We start from the raw sequence: 14,552 nt of genomic DNA, 5'->3' as shown, positions 1-14,552 counted from the left end.
TTCAGCGGCACTGGGTACCTTCACATTGTTGTGCCCCGTTACCACCATCTGTCTCCAAAACATTTTTATCTTACAAAATTGAAACCCTGTCCCCACTGAATGAAAACTCTTCATTTCCAGCCGCTAGCGACCAAACTTCTGTGTCTGTGAACTTGACTATTCTGGGTACCTCATATAAGTGGATCATGTATTTGTCCTTTTGTGACTTCTTTCTTTCAGCATTATGTCTTCAATGTCCATCCATCGTGTAGCGTGTGTCAGAATGTTCTTTTTTTTTTTAAGGCTGAATAATATTCCACTGTGTGTACATGTTGTTTATTCATCTGTTGATGGACACTTGTGGTACTTCCACCCCTTGGCTTTTGTGAATAAGGCTGCTATGACCCTAGTGGACAAATGCCCCTTTGAGTCCCTGCTTTCAATTCTTTTGGGTCTTCACCGTCTTTTAGGCCAAATGGGTGTGCGGGGTAAATCTTCTCTAGTGTAGGCTTTCCCAACTTTTTCATGCTGTGGCTTCCATAGGAAATGTTTGGCACCCTGACGTGACAAAATCATGGAGGTGACTCGTCCAGGCTCCACTAAGGGGGCTGAGGGGTTCCCCCTCACAGCACACACTGGACACATCAGGCAGGGAGCTCTCTGCTTTGGACAGCTCAACTCACCAGTTCTTATTTATTATTCTGATTTATTTTTAGTTTTTAATTTACATCCAAGTTAGTTAGCATATAGTGCAATAATGATTTCAGGAGCAGAACCCAGTGATTCATCCCCTGCGTATAACGCCCAGTGCTCACCCCAACAAGCATCCTTCTTAATGCCCCTTGTCCATATAGCCCACCCCCCCACCCACAAACCCTCCAGCAACCGTCAGTTTGTTCTCTTTTAAGAGTCTCTTATGTTTTGTCTGCCTCCCTGTTTTTGTTATTATTTTTGTTTCCCTTCCCTTATGTTCATCTGTTTCGTCTCTTAAAGTCCTCATATGAGTGAAGTCATATGGTATTTGTCTTTCTCTAATTTCGCTTAGCATAATACACTCCATTCATGTTGGAGCGAGGGGCAAGATTTCATTGTTTTTGATCAACGCGTAATATTCCATTGTATATATAAACCACATCTTCTTCATCCATTCATCTGTCAATGGACATTTGGGCTCTTTCCATACTTTGGCTGCTGTAAATATTGGGTACATGTGCCCCTTCCAAACAGCACACTTGTATCCTTTGGATAAATGTGCTATTGCTGGGTCGCAGGGTCGTTCTAGTTTTAATTTTTTGAGGGACCTCCGTACTGTTTTCCAGAGTGGCCGCACCAGTTTGCATTCCCACCCGCAGTGCAAAAAGATCCTCTCTGTCCGCATCCTCGCCAACATCCGTTGTTGCCTGAGTTGTCACTGTCAGCCACTCTGACAGGTGTGAGGTGGTACCTCATTGTGGTTTGGATTTGTATTTCCCTGATGATGATGAGTGATTGAGCATCAGCTCACCAGTTCTGACCCCAAGGAGCAAGTGAGGCATGGTGTATGGTCTCTCTAGGTGTGGCTGGCAGGGTGACGTGTCCTGAAGAAGCTTGCCGTCTCGTCTCCTCTCTGCTCCCCCCACACCCACCCTTAGAGAACCTGGCCGTTTGCAGCTGCAGAATGAGAGGCATTGGACCTCACGGCCCCTGGCTGCAGCTGCCTGGAACAGAATATTGAGGCTGGTACCTCAAATTCTCTACAGAGCTAGAACGAGGTTAGGACACTGAGGCAGAAGTGAGGGGTGGGAGTGGAGCTGGAAGACCGTGCCAACATGGCGACCGAGGCCGCCACTTGGAGGTAGCTATGAGGGCAACGTGAGCTGAGGAAGCAGTCTGTGCAGAAAAAAGAGAGACACAAGCAACACCCAGAGCTGAGTAGGGGGCAGGCGCCTGGAGGGAAAGGAGAGGGGGGTGAAGGGAGAGGAGGAGGGGAGGGAGTCGATGCCTCAAGATCATTTTGTATGAGGCCCAGATGGCTGTTTTGCATTTTGCTTTTGTGCCAGTCACCTCTGTTGTCACCATGAGAATCTTCGCCCCTTGAGGTGGCTGGGTGGGTTTTCATGCCTTGGTGGTGCGGGAGGGTGGGACCTGCTGGGAGCGGGAATGGGCGGGAGTGGGCACCGTGGGAATGCAACAACGGGGCCGCCAACACAGCACGAAATGCTTCTTTTTTAAATAGTTTATTCATCTGTTTGGCCAAACAGGTAATGGAAACTGAGAATAATAATTTGCTAAAAAGTTCAGGTCACGAATGCCCCCTTCCCCTATGAAACGAAAGACTCCATGGTTAACAGAGTGCACCATTGGGTTATGACAACATTTCAAAATAAGGTCTCCATTTCGTATGTAACAATGTAAACTTCAAAAATAGTAAACTCTAACCCCCTTGTCCCTCTTTACAAGATCTATCACAGATAGAATTTTTCTGGCAGACCTAAATTGTGTAAGTAAACAGCCTGGTGCTTTAAAAGTTTCATAAAAAGGTTTACAGGTTCAGGAAGTAATTTTTCCAGCTTGGTCACGAAGTGAAAGCAATTCACCTCCGGCATAGTCTACCTTATATGTGCATTGCACACCGCTAACCATGTGCCATTACACAGGTCACCAGCTTGTCATTTTTTGTACACACACACACACACATATAGTTTTATTGGTTTCTAAAGATTTTTACACCTAAATGAGAAGACGGCGCCAGTGACTTACAATGTCACCTCGCTTCACGTAGGTAAAGACGAAAATTCTGTAGAAGGCACTGTAATTTCTCTTGCATGATCTTACACAGACACAGGAGAGCAGCCAGCTGGGGCTTGGGCTTCTCTTTCCCTCTCTGTCACCCGGCGCGGGCCTGTCCTCCTCCAACCGTCACCCCGAGGTTAAGTCCACAGTCGATGGGTTCTGCAGTCCGTTTCCCTTTGCCGCGTCACCTCTTCACGTCCTCATCCATCCATCCCTCCGTCCGCCCAGATTGACCGAACAGTCAGCTTTTGGTTCGTTGAGATCCCTTAAAATTAAGAATACAGCTCTGGTATAAAACAAAATATGACCCTACCATAGCTGGAAAGTAATCACAGTGTGCAATGTAATTTTCAGTTGCTAAGATTCAGAACACTTGGCCCTGCCTCTCGTCGTCCCCGGACAATCAATGCCAGGGTAACTGTAACCAGCTTTACATTCACTGAAAAAGGGCCGAGAGGCTCTTCTTGTCTCTCTCATTTTGAACTGGTAACCTTAGGAGAAAGGTCTGATGTGGAAAAAGTGCAAGCAAATTGGACATGCCAATAAATACCGTATAACTTACCGCAGATTACCGGAACTGTACAGGTATGTACACCTTACCAAACCGAGGGGCCCCCGCCAGGAAGAGACCCCCCAAGTCACTAACAACGAGCGTGAGCGTTCGCCGCAGAGTTCTGGAGGGCCCACGGTCAGCGGGCGAACGAAGGGCGGGCTCTTCTGTTCTTGCTCTGAGGTCCCGAGCCCGGGTCTGCAGCGCCCTCCGCCGTCTCCTCCTTCTTCCTCACCTTGAGGCGGGTCAGCAGCTTGATCAACCAGACATCCCACTCCTCGGGCAAGAGCAGGAGGAGGAAGCCCAGGCCGATGATGATGATGGCGATGACCCGGACCCCGTTGAAGACGATCTTACTGGTGTAGTGATCAACCACTGCACGAGACCGAGAAAAGCCGGGTTACTCGGAGGTGAGCCAGGCGCAGGGGCTGGGGCGTCCCCTCGCGGGCCGGCAGGAAGCGGTCTTCCTTGACCGCAGGATCTTCCTCAGGGTGGCTTCGTTCCTTGCGGGCAGGGGCTGCCTCTCAATTTTATAAGCCTGCCGCTTGTATGTCACTTCCCCAAACTGACCTGGCACCTCAGTGCAGGCACTGATTTATGTGACAGGCAAAATAAATGGTGGGGGGGGGGCAATTGGAGATACAACCCCCCTCCCCCCCCCCCGCCCGGACGATTATTTTTGGCCCACCTCCCGAGGGTCCAGGGGAGGGGGGGCGGGCAGGATAATGAAAACATTATTGCTTTCTTTATATTTTTGGTACTTTTCATGTTTTTTTTTTTACAATGACGTTTTGTATTTATAATTTAAAAGCATTATTTCCCAATATCCGCATAGGTACAGTTTAAAGGCCAAACTCACACTGGTGTTTTGAAGATAATAAACATAAATTCTTGTTCCGCCCCAGGCCGTTATTAGCACGACACTTCAAAGCCACCTGGGTCGTCACTGACTATTCAAGTTTATTAAAGGTCCACGGGGCACATGGCTCATACCCGACCCACATCGGGTGAGGGAACACAGTGAGAAGCAGGATTAACGTCCGGTCATAAAAATCTACACCATCGCTCTCTTCATACCGGAATGGTCAAAAACACTGGGGATATTAAGGTTTTTCTTTTTTCCTTTTTTTTTTTTTTGCTTTATTTCCCTGCATTCTTAATTAAAACCAGACAAAGCAAATTTGGAGGCCGCCTTCTACACAAGAGACGCCAACTGCTTACTTTTCTATCACTTTGTGACAGAGCATTTGCTGACTTCGAGCACGCGGCCTTTGAAAGCTACCTTGCTGGCCGGCGGTCGCTGGCTCTCCACGTGTGGGCCCAGGATGTGGCCCCGGATATGGCCTGGCTCTGGCCTTCTCCCCTCACGGGTCTCCACTCTCCCTGCCTCCCCCCAGCCTCCCCTCCCTGCCTCTCACCTTGCCACTAGGGGAGGCAGAGAAAGACACAAGGATAAGAGTTAAAACGGGAAGAGACACCGTTAGCAGCCCTTTGGTGGAACTAAAGTGCTTCTTTTGTCTCACTGCAATTCAGCAAGGCTTTAATTTTTAATAATGGCGGAACATTCTGTGAATTCAACGGATGGGGACAGTCAATTAGCAAGGCTCACGGGCTGCGCCCCAGATAGGCGCCAGGGAGGGTCGGGGAACCACCCAATGGCTCCGCTCTGACACATCAGGTAACGGTGGCCACCTTTGCTCCTCTCTTCCACTGGGGAATTGGATGTGATCCCTTCCTTGGCCGCAGAATTAAACTCCTAGGTTGCAGGTGAGTGATGAGAAATGATGCTGATTTCTCTCTCAAACCCCTGGCTGTATGAAACGGTCAAAGTAAGCATCCGTCTAGGAACCACCTGTGATACGCCTTCTCCAAGTGAAGAACGCCGTGACTACAAAGACGCCGTAAGGGGTAGGGGGTAAGCTGAGAAGTTATTTTCCAGAAGGCAGCAGTGTCTGGAGGCTCACAGTGTGGACCGCTTCTTACCAGCTCTCTCTGACGCATTCAGCCTTTTGAGATATTGACTGAGGGGAGGTACTACCTTCACATTCGGGTGGGACAAGCAAAGACCCAGCCAGGCAATGGGTTGGGACCACCATCCTCCAGGTGGGCAGAGCCCGTGCTGCCACCCCCGCCAGGCCTTTTTCCACACGCTGCCCTGAGGTGCCCCTAGGAGGGTCTGGGCCCAGGGTGAGGCACATACAGAACAGTGGGACAGGAGGGGTGAGGAACCAGATCACAGGAAAAGGCTTCGGAAATTGAGAGCTGTCAATGGGACGAGTGCTACAGAGAGAAGAGATTTACAAACCCTTCTCCGGCTAACGACAGGTTATACGGGGGCGTCAGGTGTGGGGGGGGGGCGGCTACGGGAAGAAAATCCAAAATTGCCACCAGGATGAGCCAGGAAAGGAGGAAGGTGGGGGGCAGGTGACCACAAAGTTTTGGAAGAGCTGCCGACTGTCCCCAGCAGAAAACAAAGCAAGGTCCCGAGTCACCGGGGGAAAGGGCTCTCGCTCTCCGGGGAGGTGGAGAATCACGTGCGCACTCCTTCGGTCTGTAAACCCTACATCATACCCATCACACCCTGAGCACATTTTCTGCCCCAGAAAGTCACTTGCAAAAATTAAAAGTTTCTTCCCGCTACATATTTTTCCATGCTTCTTACTCATATGAATGACACTCCTCTCCGGTCCTCACGTCAGTTAGCCCTGAGATGGCTTTAGACTAGCTGTACTTTGGTGTGCTACGTGAAAATCAATGCATTCTGGAGAAATACCGTATATATGAGAAACACCGACTTGTACCTAAGTGCTTGCTTTCTTTCGTTTTTTATTTATTTATTTTGAAAGAGAGCGAGCAGGCTCCACGCTGTCAACATGAAGCCCGACATGGGGCTCGATCCCACGAACCGTGAGATCATGATCTGAGCCGAAATAAAGAGTCAGACACTCAACCGACTGAGCCACCCAGGCACCCCTAAGTGCTTTCTTTTTATACAGAAGGTTAAACCTGCTTTCCATGGCAGGCACAGCAAGAGTGTGTGTGAGTACGTGTGTTTGTAAGCATGCACACACGTGTGTGTGTGTGTGTGCGTGCAAGCAGATACTGGAAGCCATACTGGCTTACCTGCATTCACAGGTACACTGAGGACGATTCCAACAGACATCAGAGTGGGATACGTAACAGCAATTCCAAAATTTAATACAATATTGAATGCTGAAATAAAGAAGAGAGAGGGTGTTATTCGTGGCTGGCCCTGGACTTTACAGCCTCCCTGGTCTGTCCCACCCCACCTTCTCTGATGAGGCTGGAGTCACGGGAGTTACCACTGACTCAGTGACCTTGGGTGGGGATTAGGGTCGAACACCCTGATTATGTAGCTTTCCTTCCTTCCCTGAGCTCTGAAGAAGGGAAAAGAAATCCGGAAAAGGTGGTCAGCGGGAAGGCACTGGAAAAGAGGGCTGGGGCTATCCTACTCATCCTACATTCCGGTGCTTTCTGCCGGCAGTGACCATGGCAGGCGCTTCGGGTTATGCACTTTTAGATGGAAACTGGGCGAGGCACCTTCTTGGCCACTTTTCTGCCTAGGACCCGCCTTCCATCAAGGAATGGTGGTGATGATATTAACAGTAATGATAACTGATAATATTTATTGGACACCGATGTGTATTAGACACTGTTCTAAGAACCTTGCACGTATTATTTGCCAACTCCCTACCGGTACTGTGGGGAATGTTCTGTTATCCGTTCTGTTATCAGTAGGTCACTACTCAGAGCGGCAGTGACCATGGCTACTGCTGCCTCGACTGTGGTTCTGAATTAGAATCCAGTGCCATCTTTACAAGGACTTAACAGTCTTTAAAGACTCAACCATCTTGAAAAGCACTGGGAATTTCAGTGTAACAACAGAATGCTTTTCTTCTTCAGGGCATGGGTTTGCAGATGCCCCTTGAGCTGCCCGGTCCTGTTCACCCATCATTGCTTCTGACGGCGGGGATTCTGACGGGGTGATCGACACTTACTCAATAAGAGGACTGAAAATCCACAAAGGTTTCCCCATGGAATGTCATCGAAGGAGCTCCAGTATTCCACTTTGGTAAAGTAGAGGATGACGGGAATACAGGTGATGAAGAGGATGTTAAACACACCCAAAATGGACAAAAATAAGGCGGCTTCTCCGAACTTAGCACTGCCCAGGAGGAGCTTGAACAGAACCTGCCGGAGGAAGCAGAGGAGGCCGGGTGAAGACTCGCCCCAGACGTCACCTTGTCACAGGGGGAGTAGAATGCACCTGATGAGGCTGGGCTGGACCACAGGACTGCAGCCACGTGAAGGGTAAATCCTACCTTACCAGGCTTCATGGAAAAGGTGGTGGGGTCTGACCTATGTGCACCTGTACACATATCCAAATCTCAGTAGCGCCATAATGAAGAGTTCCGGATCTCTGGCCTCATAGAAGGCATCTTCAGGACTCATGGGTTTTCACGCTAGGCTTCATTTGTCTGTGTTGTGTTCATTGAATGTTTACTTATTTTTGAGAGAGAGAGCGAGAGCGCGTGCGTGTGAGAGAGCACACAAGTGGGGAAGGGCCGAAAAAGAGAGAGGGAGCCACAGAATCCGAAGCAGGCTCCAGGCTCCGAGCTGACAGCACAGAGCCCGACGCGAGGCTCAAACTCATGAGCCATGAGATCACGACCCGAGCCAAAGTCGGACCCTCAACTAACTGAGCCACCCAGGTGCCCCTGTCTGTGTTGTATTCATCACACGACATCCCAGGTTCAGAGAGTCTGAAGAGGAGGAAGCCACAGAAATTACAAGTGACTACCATTCGTCTGATGGATCTCTGACTTTGCACAACACAGCTTGCCCTCAGTGAAAAGAGCTTTGGCTGCAAAGCCATTTTCTGCAAATCGAAGGTAGAGGGACTGTAACACTCAGCTCATCTCTGCTCCATCCTGCCACCTCATTCCAGAACCGGCAAGGGTTTTAGTGGAACGTGCCCACCCCACTCTGAGTTCTTACACCTGTTCTTGTTTGTACATATTTCAAATGTGTGAGGGCCGGAGAGAGAGGGGTAGATGTGCCTGGAGGCTGGGAAGCTGGGATTACAGAGGCAGCCTTCAGGGAACGATCCACAACCAGGGAACTAACTGATCTGAGTCGAGCTTGAGTCTCCTCCTACCCTGCCTGCTTCTTCCTTTTTTCAGCCAGTTCTCAAGTCTTTCAGGTATTTCTGGGCATACGTGCAAGGAGCACGAAGAGGGAAATAAATTGCTCAGGCTTCCACCCGCTAGCCCCTCTGTGTAAGGAGGGGGCAGGGGAGGAGATGGGAAATGGGAATCAAAATCAGCATTATTTGTGCTCATTGTGGATTGATTGCATTTCCGTGTGCCCTCTGCTTCCCATTAGCACGCAGCTAATCGAGTGCAGCCGAGTGTGGCCTTGTCCTATTTTCTGCATTTGAATAGTGTCTTTGAAGTCTCAGAGCGGCGTGGGCCTATCACATCCTCTTGGCGAGCTGTGTTCCGGAGAAGGAAGATGGCCTGTGTGCGTCTCTCTGTGGGCAGTGAGGGCAGGGAGCTGATGAAGGATGGGAAGGTGCCGTTATTTCGCATTCCCAAACCACAAAATGTCTTACGCACAGAGCTGGGAAAAAGTGCCTTTTCTTATACCTCTCTACCATACATCATTTTCTCTGTCCTACTGTCTGGATCCCCAAAGGGCCAGTAAGTCTCAACGCTAAATCCTCACTCCTCCCTGGATCCTCCTCGAAACTTCCAGGTCGGAGATCAGAGACTATTTGCATTCTTCACCATGGACATAAAAGAAGGAGAGAGGAAGAAAGGGAAGGAGGAGGGAGAGCAGCCAGAAGCCATGATGGGGTGGGGGAGCAGAGAGTGGGGATCAAAACTGGTCCCATCCAGGGGCGCCTAGGTAGCTCAGTCGGTTACGCATCTGACTTCAGCTCAGGTGATGATCTCGCAGTTTGTGAGTTCGAGCCCCGCGTCGGGCTCTGTGCTGACAGCTCAGAGCCTGGACCCTGCTTCGGATTCTGTGTCTTCCTCTCTCTCTGCTCCTCCCCCACTCGCACCCTCTCTCTCTCTCAAAAATAAGCAAATGTTGGGGCGCCTGGATGGCTCAGTTGGTTAAGCATCCGACTTCGGCTCAGGTCACGATCTCGCGATCTCACGGTCCGTGAGTTCGAGCCCCGCATCGGGCTCTGGGCTGATGGCTCAGAGCCTGGAGCCTGCTTCCGATTCTGTGTCTCCCTCTCTCTCTGCTCCTCCCCCGTTCATGCTCTGTCTCTCTCTCTGTCTCAAAAATAAATAAACGTTAAAAAAAAAATAAGTAAATGTTAAATTTTCTTTTTAAATGGTCCCATCCACACCTGCAGTTGGGACATGCTTTCCAGCACTTCCCAACATTTTGTCAAAAATAGGTTATAATCCCCATATCATAGTAGTTGTTCTTCAGATCTCCGGGAAGTGCTCCAAATGCATTATGGATTCATGCTGAGTACGGGTAGCTGCACAAACCATGGGATGCTTTCATTGACAAGGCTGCACCGGGTATTTAAATCTTCACGTCAGACCTGGTGGGAAATCATCTCCCCCAACACCGAACCAGCCCTTTAGGCCCCCTGATCCTCCTCCAGTCCTTGCCAAACCATGAAGTCACCGACATCTGACACTGCCGATCCACTGCTCCATCTATGTTATCCCCAGTACGGCGAAGATACGGCCGTCGATGGCAAGATCTAGAGAGCCAAAGCCAAGAGCAGGTGCACGCCTCATCACTACAAGTCTGTATGCTGCTCACCTTAAAACACAGGTGCCATCAAGGTGCCCCAAAGGTGCTGGGCCAGCCACGCAGAGGCCCGCTGTTCTCTCCCGGGAAAGCTCAGGGAGCTTGCTCTGCGCGTACTTACCTTGTAGAGGGCAGACATGGACGCAGAGCCCACCACCAGCGCTATGCCGATGACAGAGTGGCTGTGGAAGCCATCCGCATAGGTCATCATCACGATCCCAGCGATGGCGAGGATGGCGGCCACAATCTGGACAGAAGGAAGAAGACAGCGGTGAGGGTAGTGGTGGGGGAATCCGATGGGCCGCTGGAGGGTGAATGCGGTAGAAAAGCTCGTGGAAGTTCAGGAATGGGACGGAAGAGTGGGGTCTCCTTTCCAGGTCTCTGGAGAACGAGCGAAATTTCCGTTCTTGCTCAGTAAAGCTTGGTGCGACCGAAGAACCCGGAATGGCTGTTAGCAAGGAGACATGCTCATCCCGTGGTGGCCCGTCACTGGGCGCCTTGGGAACCACAGGGGAGGCGGCCATAATGCCAACAGTAGGTGGTTTGGCCGTGACAGGGGTTGGTAGACAGCACCTGGAAGTCACCTCGGTTCCTTCCCAACCTTCTGAAAGCACCTCATGGGATCTTGCTTTTACGTACTTTGTATCTCAACAGAGAGAGGGCGCAGATCATGGCCCCATTTAACGTGACAGCAGTAGGGTCTTCTGATAGAATGTCATATGACAAAGGGCAACAGTGTCCTCACCCTGGGAGGGCAGCTCCTTTTCTTAGCTGCTGCAGGGCCATCCCCCCCGCCCCCCGCAGACCCCCCCTAATCCTGTCATTATCCGGATACAGACTTCCTGGGTGGAATGGCCCTTCCAGGGAGACGCACACATTCCTGCCGCTGCGCCCAATGAAACTGTCGGATTAGCCAGGAGACCGACTCCGTGGGATGACATTTCACAAAGGAGAAATGCATCAGCGCGGCGAACGAGGACAAGTTTGGACCCGAGGCGGTCAGGGAGCTACCGAAATGTTGCTGGTGCTGAGTGGGGGTGCTGTAGGCAAAAACACGGGGAGGCCAGAACAAATGTGTGCGATACAAGTTTCTGCTACTGGGTTCGCTGGGAGCTTTCTTTCTCTTAACGGATCAAAGTTGACCTCAGCTGCCTACAACAATATCAGTCGCCACTTACTAACTCGGGGGTCATGGGCTAAGTGTTCTCTATGTATTTTCCCGCTTTATCCTCAAAACAGGTAGATACGATCATTCGTTTCATTTCGTAAACATGAAAGCTTTGGCTCAGGGAGGCTACGTAACTCGCCCAAAGTCACAGTGCTGGTATGTGGCTGAGCGGGGACGCCAAATTTCAGGTCTGTCTGGTTGCAAAGTCACTGTTTATCTCAACAGGAAAGGCTGGCTCACGTCACATGCTACCGCCAACCACCCTGTCTGAGGTTTGAACTGTGGTTTCCTTCGAGGCTTAAACATAAAAATTTTAGGTTAGTGCAAGGTACTGCGGTTGAGCGTCACGCAGCCTGAGTTACAAACTTCTGGTATGTTCCTCACGCAGTACTTCCGTGTCATGATAAATCTGCCTGGAGAACACAGAGGCTCTTGAGAGAGCAGGTGATGGTCATCTGCTAGAGAAGTGCCAGGCCCGTGTCTGCCCACTTGTCCTTTCTGGGTTAGTGACTCGCTGTCAGGCAGATGCTTCATCCCGCATCACACACGGAATCTATTTCATACTCAGATGCTACCCATACTGTGTGCGACTGCTCACGTAGGGAAAGAAAACAGAGACCTTAAGACAGTAAGGGGGTTTTCTTCCCCCCTCCAGAAGAAGAGAGGGGCAAGCGAAAGGCCGGCAGGGGAAAGAGGGCGGCTTCTGGTCCAGGGGACACACACACAGCGCAAAGATGCCACTTGGAACAGTTGAACCTGGCTGGGCATCGGAGGTCCGCAGAAGAGAAAAATAACTAGAAAAAAAGAAGGAGGGAAGAAAATAGCTGCACTTCAGACGATTTGGTGCAGCCCCAATGGTATTTGAGCCTTTTCAAACTTGGGGCTGAAGTTTCAAGGAAATGAAGGGGATCAGGGGCTTATTTTCTCCTGAAGACTTACAAGGCTGGTCTCCAGCCTCTGGCTCTGTCTTCCCTACTGGGTAAATAATGAAGGGCTGAAAGCTTCCGCCTGCGCTGAGCTGTGCAAAAGAGTGGAGGAAAGGGGTTGGAGGGGTAAGAGTGAGAACCTTCCAGTCAGTAGTCAGGAGCCCGGGCCCCAAGATTTCATTCTGACAGGTGGCACCGGGGGACTGTGGTCCCCCCCGCTCACTGGCTCAGACCTCCAGTTCTCCTCTTCAGAGTCCCTGCCACAGGTCACAGGGGACTCCTGTGAGCTCCACTGTGAGGCCCGCATTCTCCTGGCACCAGCAGCCCTGATGGGACCCCTAGCCCTGAGCCTGGGGCACACCCACGGTGCTGGAGCTAAGCTCACTCTTAACGCCCCCCGAACAGCAGGGCAGAGCTGAAACACCCTATGGATTTGGGTGGGGGTGGGGGGACCTGGAATTCCTCCCTCAAGCCTGACGTTTTCTTTCAAGATCCCAGTTCTATCTTTAAAAAAATACGTGCAGGGGCGCCTGGGTGGCTCAGTCCGTTAAGCATCCGACTTCAGCTGAGGTGATGATCTCTCGGTTGGTGGGTTTGAGCCCCGCGTCGGGCTCTGTGCTGACAGCTCAGATTCTGTGTCTCCCTCTTTCTCTGCCCCTCCCCCCGCTTGCGCTCTTATCACTATCCAGCAAGGCCAGACATGCCTGTCCTGTGGTTTCACATGTCCCTTGTCTAGATCGGGGTGTCCCTGAGGGAGAATGCGGGGTTTGAGGAGGAAATAAAGAAAAGTAGACAGCCGAATTTCCCCCGGCCCTCCTTTCTCCCACCTTCCACCACCCCCTCTAGGTAGCCCACTGACCTGTCCCAAAACGGGGACTTGGGGCTTCAGACTGATGGCTGACAGAGGCCCTAAGACCAAGAAGGGTGAGATCACTACCTCTTCTCCAGCTGGAGGGGAGGAGAGTTAGACACAGGAGACTCCGAGGCCAGTGTGGTGCCAATTACCCTTTTATTGGTGGCCTCGCCTCGCGTGGTGACCCCACCAGAGCCTGCCTGGCCTCGGGGGCTTTGGATTCAGAGCTCCAGCAACTCAGTGATGCGCCCTGCGTCCCCTGTGGCCGCACTGCCCCATCTCCAATGTCAGGCTGAGCGGAAGGAGGTGAAGCCCTGGAATATCCAGGAGGAAAGGTGGGTGCAGCACCACAGTCGGGCCCCCTCTCAGACGGGCTCTGCCCTCTACTCTGCCCAGACCGCGATGGGCCGCACGTCCTCTGCCCAACCAAGCCCCGGGTGCTGCACTGTGGATGTTGACAGTTGGGGGCAATTTTGAAAAATGGAAAGGACACATTTTAAATATACTTCCCCTAACACTTCCCCTCCCAGCTCCTGGCTGCTCTTCCCCACTCAGAAGAGTGTAACAGGAAGGGGCTGGCTGTGAGCCCTCCAGTGACCCCCCCACCCCCCCTCCCCCGCCGTGCTCTGTGTCCCAGCTCCCCCCAGCTGTGCTCAGGTGGCAGGGGGCAGCCTCCCAAACAGAAGGCAGTCGAGATCCGAAGTGGAGCTACCATTCAGGGATGGCCCCTCGGGCGACACCAAGAAAGCACTGTCATTGAAAACATCAGCTGGAATCTGAGATGGGAACTGGTCTGGGAAAAAGCACGGATCCCCGGGAATGTGCTGCTGGGCTTTGGGGGCCCACGTGAATGATCTCTCAGGTGGCTGTCTTGCTTCTGCCCCAGTCCCTCCTGGCTGGAAAGCCCTAGCTATTGGGGGCCGTTATGAACAGATGCCCAGGAAGCAGAAGATCCCATCATCTTCCGTTTCTACCGAGATGGGGGTCTCACCCAGACAAGCCTTCTTTATCCAGCTGCTGAGCACAGCTGGGAGGGCTTTGGCTTTAGCAGAGGCCTCCCTCATGCCCCAGGTTCTACCTGTTTTCGTTCAGCCGCTGCTTTTGCTACACAAAACTGCCTCCCTACACATATGTCGGCTTCCGGGACTGTCACCAGAAGAATGGAGCTGATCCAACAAACCCCTCCAACTGAGAAGGAATGATCAAAATAACAACACTGAGAAAGATAACAGTTACTGGATATTATGTGCCGAGCACACATCATCGTATTTTATTCTCACAACTGTCCTATAAAATAAGTAACAAAGGCTCAGAGACGTTAAGTAACTTGCTCAAGGCCCAATAGCTTGTAAGAGTGGAATCAAAATCCAAAGCCTAGTCGTTTGACTCTAGACTGGAACATCTCCCTATTGCATCAGAAACCCTGAATCTGGAGAGCCGGGGGGACGTACGGAAAGCCCATCTAAGCACAGGGTGAAAGGGGACACAAGGGCCAACGTG

At 51.3% G+C, this 14,552-nt stretch overlaps 1 protein-coding gene across 3 annotated transcripts in view; it reads right to left on the bottom strand.

Moving 5' to 3' along the window:
• Positions 1 to 2,179: 2,179 nt before the first annotated feature.
• Positions 2,180 to 14,552, bottom strand: part of SLC35F3 (solute carrier family 35 member F3) — a 405,051-nt gene continuing 392,678 nt past the window's right edge. For all 3 annotated transcript variants that reach the window (XM_058696177.1, XM_058696176.1, XM_058696178.1), the window contains 4 exons: positions 10,227 to 10,352; positions 7,321 to 7,513; positions 6,425 to 6,514; positions 2,180 to 3,676 (listed from right to left, as the gene is read on the bottom strand). In XM_058696177.1, coding sequence (XP_058552160.1) covers positions 3,441 to 3,676; positions 6,425 to 6,514; positions 7,321 to 7,513; positions 10,227 to 10,352 — 645 coding nt within the window. In that variant the 3' untranslated portion in view covers positions 2,180 to 3,440. The remainder of the gene's footprint in view (positions 3,677 to 6,424; positions 6,515 to 7,320; positions 7,514 to 10,226; positions 10,353 to 14,552) is intronic.

Source organism: Neofelis nebulosa, chromosome 13, assembly GCF_028018385.1.
Source record: "Neofelis nebulosa isolate mNeoNeb1 chromosome 13, mNeoNeb1.pri, whole genome shotgun sequence".
Classification (NCBI taxonomy): Eukaryota; Metazoa; Chordata; class Mammalia; order Carnivora; family Felidae; genus Neofelis; species Neofelis nebulosa.
This window is presented reverse-complemented; position numbering and strand designations above follow the sequence as displayed.